Genomic DNA, 13027 nt, shown 5'->3' with positions numbered 1-13027 from the left:
TGATTGTATGCAGCAATGCCCTTTTTATGTATTCACATTGGTGTAAACATTTATGTTGTCGTCTAGATCCAAATGCACACAAAAAATATTATAAGCAAGCAAAACCCTAGTGCAGTTTCCCAAACTTGGGTGTCCAGCTGTTTTTGGACTACAACTCCCATAATCCCTAGCTAGCGGGACCCAGTGGTCAGGAATGATGGAAATTGTAGTCCAAAAAAACAGCTAGAAGCCTAAGTTTGGGAAACCTTGCCCTAGTGCTTATCTTGCAAATTTGCCCTTATGTTCATTCATGGCAAAGGCTGTTTCCAAAAAGGACAGCAGGGGGAGGTCTGATCTCTCCATCACTTTAATGTCCGCATTAAAGTGTGGAGGAAAAGGAGAAAAGTAAGAAAGATAAAGGATATTCCCAAGCCTTTCCCAACCAACACTCATGCACCCACCCACCCACCCCAACGCATGGGAGGAGTCTTGTGCATTCGCAATACCAGTAAACGGTGTGTGTATCCAATGTAAACAAGATGCTGTAGCTCCTTTGCTCCTTTGCTGATTGCTGGGCTGCTGTAATAAAAGGGAAGGAAAGGCATCAGCAGGAACAACAGATGGAGATGAAGAGGAAGAGGCTGAAGGGTTTGAGCACCCTTTCCATCAGCCGCCCCTCTCTCTCCTGAGCAAAAGGAGAAGCGCCTGATGAGCAAGGAAGTGGAGAGCAACGGGTGCAACATAAGCCTGGGGTGATTTTTGCAGAAGGGGGGGTGGGCCAGTGCCCTTGGTGGGGGCCAAATTTGCCAACCCCTAGGTGCGCCTCTATGCGGTAGTATACAAATAGTGTAGTGCAACTTTTTTTTTTATTTAGAATAATACTTGGAAAGGTATCCTAACTTTTCTCAAGCAACATTTACCAGAGTAAATTTTAGCTGCTCTTTTTGCTTACTTTAGCATAAATAAAGCGAATCCCAGTCAAAATTTATCTGGGGAAAAGCAGGATATGTTAGAGCAGGGGTAGACAACATTGTGACCTCCAGTTGCTGCTAGATTACAAGTGCAACTCTCACTATCCTGATTTTGCAGGGAGTTCAACATCTGCTTCTGTAGTATGATGAAAACCCAAGCTTTGAAATATTTATTCTGCTCAGGATGTTTATATCAAAATATATCAGCACTCAAAAAGTTCAGAGGATTTTTTAAAATTAAATACAACGAGCTGGATCCAGACTAACAGTGTAATTCTACACATGTCCACTCAGAAGTAAGTCCCATTGAGTTCAGTGGGCATTACTCTCAGGAAAGTATGAATATCAGATTGTAGCCCAATATCAGATTGTAGCCCAAGTTAATTGAACTCGGGTGCCACTGGAATAAACAACTTGAGTATAACCGCACTTACCTGGAAGTAAGCCCTACTGAATTCAATAGAATTTACCTCTGAGGAGACATGGCTAAGATTGTGCTGATAGCCATGATGATTAGAGTCCAACTGACTTCAATGCAACTAGATCCAAGCCATAGGATCTGTTTTGACAGATCATAGGTAAAGGGTTTGAAAACTTTACAAACAAATATCAACACCAAAGCAGTGTTAATCTTTATTGATGCGGAGAAGGCCTTTGACAACATTTCCTGGAAATTCATGAAGAAAAATTTGGAAGGGATGGGAGTGGGAAGGGGGTTTGAGAATGGAATAGAAGCAATCTATTCAGAACAAAAAGCTAAGTTGATAGTGAACAATGTGGTGACAGAAGAACTTCATATTGAAAAAGGGACACGACAGGGGTGCCCCCTATCCCCTTTATTGTTTATTTCAGTCCTGGAGGTTTTGCTGAACATGATAAGGGAGGATCGGCAGGTACAAGGAATACGGGTCGGAGCGAAACAATATAAACTGAAAGCATTTGCAGATGATCTGGTTTTAACACTACAGGAGCCAGAACCCAGTACAAAAAGAGTTTTGGAACTGATCCAGAAATTTGGTCGGGTGGCGGGTTTTAAGCTGAACAAGCAAAAAACTAAGGTGTTAGGGAAAAATTTGACGGCTATGGAAACAGAAGGGTTCCAGAAAGAGACAGAACTAAATATTGTTAAAAAAGTGAAATACCTGGGAGTTAATCTGTCTTCTAAGAATTTGAATTTATTTAAAGACAACTATGAGAAATGTTGGTTAGAAGTTAAAAAAGATTTAGAAATTTGGTCAAGACTGAAATTATCCTTGTTAGGCCGAATCGCAGCTATAAAGATGAACGTTTTGCCAAAGATGTTGTTTTTGTTTCAGGCCTTGCAGATTGTGGACAGAGTGGAATGCTTTGGAAAGTGGCAGAAGGACATTTCTAGGTTTGTCTGGCAGGGCAAAAAGCCCCGAATAAAGTTTAAAATATTAACTGATGCAAAAGAGAGAGGGGGGTTTGCCCTGCCGGACTTAAGGTTATATTATGAAGCGGCGGCCTTCTGCTGGATGAAAGATTGGATTTTACTAGAAAACACTGATGTCCTAGATCTGGAAGGCTTTAACAATTCGTTAGGTTGGCATGCGTATTTGTGGTATGACAAGGGTAAATCATATGGAATGTTTAAAAACCATATTGTCAGAAAAGCAATATATATGGTCTGGAAAAAATACAAAGATTTATTGGAAAGCAAAACTCCGAGGTGGATTTCACCAATAGAGGCCAAAGCTCGGAAAACAACCAATATGGAGGCATACTGGCCGAAATATTGGGAAATAATAGAAAATATTGGAGGTAATTGGAGACTGCAGAGCTTTGAAAAATTAAAGGATAAGGTGCAAAATTGGCTGCATTATGCCCAAATTTATGAGGTTTTTAAGTTAGATAAAAAAACAGGTTTCCAGGTGGAAAAATCGAAACTTGAGACAGAGTTGCTTGAACCAAAGACCAAGTTATTATCGAGAATGTATAACTTGCTGCTTAAATGGAACACTCAGGATGAGACAGTTAAATCAGCAATGATAAAATGGGCTCAGGACATTGGTTATAATATTATGTCTGAAGACTGGGAAAGGTTATGGACCACCGGTATGAAATTTACTGCATGTAATGCTTTGAAAGAAAACATTATGAAGATGGTATACAGGTGGTACATGACCCCGGTTAAGCTAGCTAAGATATACCATTTGTCCGATAACAAATGCTGGAAATGCAAGGAAGCTGAGGGGACATTCTTTCACCTCTGGTGGACCTGCCCAAGACTGAAGGCCTTCTGGGAAATGATCTACAATGAGTTAAAAAAGGTGTTCAAGTACACCTTTCCCAAGAAACCAGAGGCCTTTCTTCTGGGCATTGTCGGCCAGAAGGTGTCTAAAAAGGATAGAACCTTTTTTATGTATGCTACAACAGCAGCAAGAATTCTAATCGCTAAGCATTGGAAGACCCAAGATTTGCCCACACTGGAGGACTGGCACTCGCAATTGATGAACTACATGGAATCAGCCGAGATGACTGCAAGGATCCGGGATCTGGGAGAAGAAGCAATGGAGGAGGACTGGAAAAAATTTAAAGACTATCTGCAAAAGTATTATAAGTTATATGAAACATAAGATGTCGTATGATTGGGAATTTAGCCCCAGTAACGAAATTTAACTATCTATGAAATTTGATAAGATTTATGAAAGAACCAAGATTTAAATGGGTAAAAATGATATTATGGTATATTTTTAGAGTATATGGTGAGTAAGAGATTTAAATCTAAATTGTAATTGAAAATATAAAGAAATACATGAAATAAGGGTATAATTTGCTGATAAATTTATTGTCAAGAATGCATTATGCGGGGGACGGGGGAAGTCCAATGGAAATCTGAAATAAGTTATTGAAGTGGTCGTGTTTCTTTTCTTTTTTATTTTCTTTCTTCCTATCCTTTTCTTTTTATTCTTTGATTGCTTTGTTATTTCTGTAAAAAATGTAATAAAAAATATTATAAAAAAAAAAATGAAAACTTCATCCAGATGCCACTATCTTATACTTACAACTGCTGGGTTTAAACCCACAAAATACTGCATATCTAGTCATAATATATTCACTTCTGCCTCTTGAGCCAAACTAGAAAGACCTAAGAAGCATACACTACAACAGTGTTGTAGACAAAAAGTAAATTGAAATTATATTTAATGCAAAACATGTGGGCATACAGTGCCTTTTTTACTTGAATTAATAAACCTTTAAAGATTCAGCCACAAGAATATGCTCATTGAAACTGATTGACATTGAACAGAAATGCAACACTATGTGTGTCCATTAGGGGGCTAACAGGCACTACACACAGAGGCTACGTACACTGGATTATATATCTAGGTTTAGTAACATATCCAAGACTTCTGTTGCCAGTCATCATACTAAAGCACTCTCCCTGCCCCCCTTTTCTTTACAAGATACAACTATGGCCAAAATCTAACAGAACTTGCTATTTTAGAAATGTTATCAGAGGCACTTCACTGACATCACAAGAGAAATGCACACCCCACCCCGGGGCGGGGGGGGGGACATGCCCAAGAAATTTCAACTTTACTGCTGTGGCTTGTATAAAGAATATTTAATTCAATAAAAATCCATAAAACTGGAAGGAAACAAAAGGAGGATGGGCTGTGACCACAATAATGATTTTGAATGTATTCTAAGATTTTTGTTTGTTTCTCATTTGTTGGTTCGTTTTTACTTCGGGATGGACATTATCTACTTTGCTGTGCCAGTTACAAATTTGACTTTATGTATATCATATTTCAAGCTTTTGAGCTATGCTTTTGGGATGCCTTTGCTCTGACAGCTGAAGGAGACTTCAGAGTACAGACTGGTATTTTTTATAGTTTTAAAGAGATAATGAAACTTATATTTAAGCTCCTTCCTATCCTGTATACTTTCTTTTCTTACGATTGTTTTCAGTCGGTTTGTCAAGCAATAAAGTTATTGGAAATATTTGGCAATAAAGTTAATACCAGAGACCAGGCCTTCATAGCCTGTGACCATCTTGCCAAATGCAGCCTCCCAGCCAAATATGATGGTCAGCCAGGTACTCTACAGCTCCCCTGGTTTGGTTTTGTAGACAGCAAAACCAAGAGGATTATTTAAGCCCTCAGGTATCCAGCAGACATGTCTGTCATAAGTTGTGCAGGCCTTTTAAGCAATATACTGAAATGAACATGAGCAAAAAAGCTCACTAAGACCAGAATAAACATGGTCAACAAAAATTGCATCATTTTTAATATTCTCCCTATTTCCCTATTTGTCAGATGATTAATCCTGAAGCTGTTTTCAAGCAGTGTACTACTGTAGTTTACTAGGCATTCCTTTGCTAACAGTTATCTACAAGCTTATCAAATTACACTTGCCATCTAAGGAGATGGATTCATTTATTCTCCACTTTAGTATTTCTCATCCAAAACAAGAATAATCAGAAACCAAGAAGCTCAAATTTCACTGTGAATTATGGAAATAGCTGTATAGCTGATTAAGTTCAATTCTATCTCTTTATTTTAATTAACTGGCCAGTGCATTTATATACTATTTGAATACCAGATCCTTGTGCTTTAGTGTTGAAAGCAATTTAGAGAAGCATGCCAAAGTCCCTCTGAATAATAATTTTTTAAAAAGCACAAAATTGCAGCTCAAGTTTCACCAATTTTGAATGGAAGATAAACAGTCCATCTTTCTCTGATCTACACTTGTCGTCTAGGAGATAAAATGTACATGTTTCAGTCACAGATGGTGCCCTCAAACCTACGGTAGGTGGTCTACCTTAGAAATTTAAAAGGTTAGCAATTTGATGTTAATGTGCAGAAACCAGGTTGAGGACTTGAAGGAAGAGACTATTTTTGCAAGTGTAGCTTTCAATTTCTGGCTGAGCCCCTAATACACATGCAACGTATTGAAAAGACACGAGGCCTTTTGTCCACACAGAAGTTTACCACGAACTTTGCCACTTGCTTTTGAAACATGCGAGTTTCAGTCCAGCTTGAGGGTTGCTTCAAATGTGATAAAATGCATCATGAGAACCACTTTGTTGTAGCAAAGTTGCATACAGGATAGGTGTAGATTGTTAATGTGCAAACATATGCACACATTTTGTTGCTCTACACAGCTGGAGTGCTATATTCATACAGAAATGCTCTATACATTTTGCCATGTTTGAAGCTGCCCTGAAATAGGACTTGGGGTGACTGATGTATCAGGAGTCCCTCTACATACTTTCCTTTGTATTTATCAGGTCCGTGACCACCGTCTCCAATGCAAATCAAAATAAGTTAAGTTTGTTTTAGCCTTGAGTTTTAAATCTGATTTTGTCATTTTATTAGCCACTGCATCTAATCGTTTACTGGTTAGTTATTAACCTTGTTAGTTATTAACACAAAAAAGTTATGTATGTACCTGTAACTGGCCTGAGAGCAAGTAAGTTAAATATTTCTAGGAAGGAAAAATTACCCATAAAAGTAAGGTTTCTGGCTGAATTATCATACTTCACTATCTTCTGTTCCCATGATGCATTATTTGTTGTACTAAGATTTGTTGTTGCCAAAGTGATAAGTCCGAAAACCAGAATTAGCTTAACGGCCTGGCCTGTGAATGAAAGAAACACCCAGACCTACACACTGAATTTTAAATTAGAATAAATTTTCCAGTCAAATTGTCTCATTACTTTTTTTTTAATGTCACTCTTTAAAGCATTATTTTAAAAAAAGTTATAGTAACTGATTAGACTTAAGCAAATTCAATAGTTATTTCTCTAGCTTCTCCTTTTACTGATTTTTTTATAGAAAAGCAATTGGCAACAATGAAAAATACATTTAACTACTAGATATTATAATGGTAATGACACTGTTTGATTCCTGTACAAAACAGAACAAAAAAAGCGGGCCATGTTAGCTTTCTTAAACATTAACTTAATAAATGTTTGGGTGTTTTCACATATACAGTTTTATATTACACAGAAACATTTTGTTCAACCAAAAAAATCTGTAAACAATAAAGTAGCAGACTGGCCACATGACCATTTAATAAATAAATATAGTGTTAGGTAATAGTGAAACAAACACACCTATTGCAGTGAATACCCTTGGCACAACAACTCAAATTCACACCAAGGAAAAAACAATGTGATGTTCATCTGTAGATGTATCACATCCAGCTCTCAGGCCCACTGTTCCATAGTTTTTGCAAAAATCGCACCATTTCTTTTTAAGTCTTCAAAAAATCCTTACAGAAGATCAAAGCCAGTGAGTGACTGGAGGATCAGGAGAAGTTTTATCTCCCACAGCATTTAAATGGTTCACTCAAGTTTATGTATTATTTGCTATACATGTGTAGATGCACAGCCACGTACAATCACAAAAACAATGTTAACAATCCTGCAGGAATTTTATGACTATTTAAAATTACAAATTTATACCTCTGAGAGCCAACAATGTGGTTGTCCGCACTCAGTGGTATTTTCAGTCATTGCCTGAAGGAGTATCAACATTCTCTTTCAATTACAGATCCTCCATTTTTTGAGCATTCGCTGCAAAGTGCATATACTCAAAATGTGTTATGCACATGCACCACACATTCATGCAAGCTGACCAGCAGAAATTTAAATAATTCCCTTGCCTTACATATATGCATTTTAACAATAAATTATTTTTTCCTGTTGTTGAATGCTGACGATGTTAGTAGACATTATTTCTAACTTACAGTATCATCAGGTAAAATAGGTTTTATGGTCATATATGGAGATATATATATATATATATAAAACTGCCACTTATTTTTTTAAAAAAATGTAAAAAACAATAGAGGGTAGCTAGAGTATATGGAAACAGTGGTGGCATTACAGGGTTATAATATATTCATTCCCATAAGAGTGTATAAAAAGATCAAGGTTCACTTCTGGTTTCACCAGTTATGTAAAACAAGTCTTGCCTTCACTAGTGAGAATAGTAAGACCACTGCTTGCCAACTTCTGTTACTCTCTGCATATAGCTAGAAAGACCAGTATTGTGCCTTTTATCGTTTACTATGGTTTTGCTCTTCAAACTCCACGAGTTTAAAGCAGATATTTTGTTTCAGTGCTTCTGTGGGATGAGTGATATTTAACAACAGATGGTGTGATGTGTTCTTTGGCACCTCTGAATCTCATTAAGAAACCAATGTCCTAGCTTTCCTCCTCCTCAGGAAGTGTTCTGTTGGCACCAGAGTGCCACTGAGTGCCAGTGTCTACTAGCGCTGAAGAGTGGGATGAAACTGTACAATATGACTAGAAAAATATACCAAGGGGCAATAATTATTTTGTTTGTGTCTACAATTGTCTTTTCTCAGATCAGTTGCACAAAGTTTGGTCCACTTCTGCAGTTAACAATCTAGTCATCTTAAGAGCTTTGGTTATAGCACAAATGTTTTGGTAGAAGTAAAGAACAATACATTCTCTTGTCTTCATTTTCTTCAGGTGGATTTTTCATTGTCCTCTCCCGTTTTCTGAACTCGGGAATACTTTTTGCATGAAGACTTGAAACAGCTAGGGGGCCAAGATATTGGCCATGAGAAACAGCAAGGCACGGAGCCCTGTATATTCTTTTCAAAGAAATTGAATATTGGAAACCACCATGCTCGAGAGAGAAAGTTTGTCTGTGATGAGATTTTCAAGTTCTGCATTAAGAGGGGGAAAAAAAATATATTAAGATCCTGCTGAGACTGCTTTAAAAAGAGACATATTTAAACCACTGGAATAATTCTTATTTTTTCCTTAGAAAGAAAGCACTTCCATGGAGTAAAAAGCATATAAAACATAGGTATGATTCAGATAGGACAATCAGTTTCTCTCTATCCTTCAGCTCCATATTGGTTTTCGTGCTGGAATTTTGTGATAACTGATGCCATTTGAAACAGAGGGCAGTAAAGTAAAACCAGGCAAAGTAGTATTATTTATTAACTCCTCGTATTACTTCAAGGAGTTCAGAGACATACACGTGGGATTCCTAGACTCCCATGAAGGTAATAAGGCAGCTCAAACCTGCTTAACCTCACATAGAAATTTTCTTTTGGTCATTTTTTTGTGCTACTTACAGCAAATGGCTTTATTTGTTTTCCAGACTAACAACAATATTTTTGACCAGCATTCCATTCACGTAGTGAAAATGCCTCTCCACTTACAGTTAACTGGTTCACAATTAAGTAAAGGAAGTTCCAGTAATTTAGAAAGGCATTCATTTAAACTGAACCAGATTTGTGATAGACTTTTTTTAAAAAAGCTTCACGTGTATAGTGTAGTTAAGGTACTGGATATGATTTACCAAAACACAGTTGCAACAAATGTGTGCAGTTAGATGTTTATGGTGGGATTCCTGTGCACATTTACTTGAAATGATAACTGATTGAAAAGGCAGGTCTTACTCCTCAGTGTGGGACTGGGATGTTAGTGCCTTAAATTCAAATAAACTTCACCATGACTAACTTTTTTCTGGATTATACCAATATTTTCTTAGATGTTGACCCATGAGACTTCCAGGGGGGGAGTAAAAATGCCTTTAAAAAGTCCAGCATAATTCAGCAATCTCATTTTAACATAATACATTTTGTAAAGCAGTACTATGTATCTCAAGTACCTAACATTAATTTAGAAGCTGGTATTCCCGTTACTCACCTTTTCATTAGCCATTGAGTGATACCACCAGAAGAGCCTTGTGGTGATATAATAAGCAATGACAACATCTATAGTATAATGTTCATGTCCTACTAGGATGCAGATTATTCCAGCAACACTCATACACCAGCAGATCAAGTGATACCACCAAAAGTGACGAGGTGAATCTGCCCAAGAAGGAAAGCATGTTAAAGAGGTTTCATATGAGAATTGTATCTAGAGCAGCAAAACAGATGCATATGAATTTGAACTAATTTGTGAATGCAAATGCATGGATATGCACATGCACACACAGAGACATAAACTAAAATATTATATTTAGTTCACAGGAACAGGTTGCCATATAATTTGATCCCATAGAGTAAATTTAACAGGAGATAAATATATGAATGCTGGCTAATCAGCTGATTTGCTCAATTTGCACTATGTTGCCGGCTGGGTTTCCATACAATACATATCTGACTCATGCTCCTAGGGGATATGGAGAATACACAACTGCCATGCAGAAGGTCTCGGGCTTAATCCTTGGATTATTCAATTAAAAGAATTTTCCATCAAGGAAAAAACCTCTGCCTGAGACTTTGGAGAGCTACTGCCCTTGGTGCAAATAGCACTGGACTAGATGGACCAATGGCAGTCTCCTATGTTCAAGGCCAATTGTATAATCTGCACCACCAACATTGCTTTATAAAGATGGGTTAGCAATATGGGCTCCAATCTGGCACCTAGCTCAACAATGATCAGATTTACTACCTGTTCCCCACATTCTTCCAACTTGCTGCAAGCCTCCTGTCACTCGTCCTTGCTATCTGACACTATGAGGAAGGAACACACTGGCAGGTAATGGAAGGAGTGTTACAGAACCATCACTACCATAACCCTTCATACAAAACTTACATTTAAGAGCTCTTAAAATTGTGCTGCAACAATCTGACATCCATAAAAGCATACGAGTAAAAAAGAAAATTAATCCATTCATTCAAAGGGGTAAATGCTTCCCACCACCATAATACTATCTTTCTTTTTCAATCCATGGCCACTTTTTACATGGCAGCACACTAATCATAATTATATTTGAGGAAGGAAAGAAGATAGCGAAATTAGATCAGAGAATCATTCATTTCCTTTGTGTTTTTTGACGAATAACAGCACCAGTACCTATTTCAAATAAATTCAATCCAATTTATGTAATTAACTAAAAATACAAACAAACCAGTTGCACTACTGCATTTTATTGCTCATTCCAAAAATAAATGTCAAAATGGAGGGAAGGAAGCTTGTACAGCCATCTCTGGCCAGGGAGTTAAATATATTGATAAACAGGGATGAGAACACAGGAAGCATCTTTCAGATTGGCAAAATGCCTGTTCAGAAAGATCAGTGGAGCATATTGCACTCAGCTTCAGAATAATGGAGCAGTATTTGCTCTTGCTTCAAACAGCATCCCCCCAACCCCATAATCATACAGGAACAAGAAATTAGTAGATAATATCCTGATGTACAGTCCACACCACTTATTTATAAAACCCTGCCAGCAGTATTCCAGGGTTCACAGGACAATCTAGTGAAGAAGAATGGCTGTAATAGCCCCATGTCAGTAATAATTTCCTTCCTTTCCTTTCCTTTCCTTTCCTTTTTCTTTTTCTGCAAAGGGCATATGCTAAATGTTAGATAGGTAAACTAAACAACAACATTAAATGGAATGATTAAACATGACCACAGTACATCTGTGACAACATCCTCACATAAAATAGTGCATGAAACGGCTATTTACCAACTACTCATGGAACATTATGTCCACATAATGTTCTCCCACCTCCACTAATGTATTAAAATGTAATATGTATATTACATTACCAGAAACTGTCACATATTCAGGCTTCACAGAACCTACATAGGTATATTCATGTTAATAGGAACATGCATATGCCAATGAAAGGCATGTTTTCCAGTTTATATGGAACCCAGTTTTTGACATGCTTGTTCTTTGTAGCACCAGCCTTCTAACAACCAAAATACAGTACTCATGCGTAAGTCTTCTAGAACTACAAATTGGTGTAGTGAAGTGGGTAGAGTTTTGGACAATGACTAGGAAGACCCATCCTTGGTTGACATTGGACCAGGAACTCTCTATCAGCCTACTTGACTGTAGGCTGTATCCCTATGGGGATAAGGTTGTTATGAGGATGAAGTGCACAAGGGACCTTCTCTGCAACCCCAAGTTCTCTGAAGGAAGTGTGGCATAAACATGTAAATAAATAAGGGAATATTTATTTTATGAGACCTCGTGGCAAAAAAACAACAAGGAAGACAATGCCAAAGAGAAAGGTAAGCAATTATTTCTGTCCTACACCAATTTATAGTAACTGAATTAGGCTTGGGAACACAAACATCTTTTCTTTTTTCTAACTGAAGGAACAGTTTGCAACAAGCCATCCAAATTAGATAGCTGTGTTTAAAAAACAACCAAAAACTAAGACCATGAGGCCTAGTTTGCACATTAGGATTGCCACACTAAGACCACCTAAAACCATACGAAACATTTAGGAAAATAAGAAAGGCTTTAGGTGTGGAGCAGTTCATCAAGTGAACTGAGTAACAGACAGGAATTCAATGTAGTGCAAAGCAGATTGCTCTTAGCGCAAGCATTGCTGCTTGCATGGTTTATCAATTTGCTCTTTCCTCCACCCACATTCTGTTCTAGGAGTTCTCTTCCCTTACCCAAGGCAACCTCAGGAGACACCTGGGGGGAAGAAGAGGGGAAACCCCAGTTGTGGCCAGTGGAAGTCCTTGCCTGTGGTTTCCTGGTGGCACTCATTAATTCAATCCTGCCCATATTTTCCACTTAAGTACAAACTTTTCCTTGGGATAATTACATTCCCACAGAAAAACCTGGTAAGCTGCTTCACATGACTGATCTACCATTTAAGAGTCACCAAATGGAGCAATTTTAAAAGTATTTCATGCACTGTCCAAAACGTCAGAACTGGCCCAGACTTTCTGCTATTTTCAATCCAAAATCAGAAGCATTTGGTTAGATTGGTGCACATACAGAATACTGAAACTAGTATAAAAATCAGTGGAATAGTGTTGCTAAGCATTTATGAAAATAAAAAAAAAAATGAAAAATTGAAACTTACATTCCTTGATAAATAGGTAAGTGAGTGTTAGCACTACAGTGTGACCACTGAACAGGAAATCTCCGCATAAGATGTGTGAGCCTGTTATAGACAGTCCACCGCCGGAAATTAGTTGCAGGATCCGCTGAACCTTGGCTTGAGAATTTCCATTTAGCTAGTTTGTCATAGGGAGAACAAAATAAGAAGAAACACAAGCTGAAGGAGACTGGAAGTGTTTGGTTGGATAAAGAACTCCAAGCCAACTGATTTGTAAAATAAATATAATTTGCATT

At 37.6% G+C, this 13027-nt stretch overlaps 1 protein-coding gene across 7 annotated transcripts in view; it reads right to left on the bottom strand.

The window, feature by feature from the left end:
* Positions 1–4098: 4098 nt before the first annotated feature.
* The window catches only part of SGMS2 (sphingomyelin synthase 2), a 29898-nt gene continuing 20969 nt past the window's right edge, over positions 4099–13027 (bottom strand). For all 7 annotated transcript variants that reach the window (XM_082237047.1, XM_082237049.1, XM_082237045.1 and 4 more), the window contains 3 exons: positions 12756–12909; positions 9616–9782; positions 4099–8621 (listed from right to left, as the gene is read on the bottom strand). In XM_082237047.1, the coding sequence (XP_082093173.1) occupies positions 8418–8621; positions 9616–9782; positions 12756–12909 (525 nt within the window). In that variant the 3' untranslated portion in view covers positions 4099–8417. The remainder of the gene's footprint in view (positions 8622–9615; positions 9783–12755; positions 12910–13027) is intronic.

The sequence above is a fragment of the Podarcis vaucheri genome (assembly GCF_965113315.1).
Source record: "Podarcis vaucheri genome assembly, chromosome: 9".
Taxonomy (NCBI): Eukaryota; Metazoa; Chordata; class Lepidosauria; order Squamata; family Lacertidae; genus Podarcis; species Podarcis vaucheri.
The sequence above is the reverse complement of the archived record's forward strand: the minus strand, read 5'-3'. Positions and strand labels throughout refer to the sequence as shown.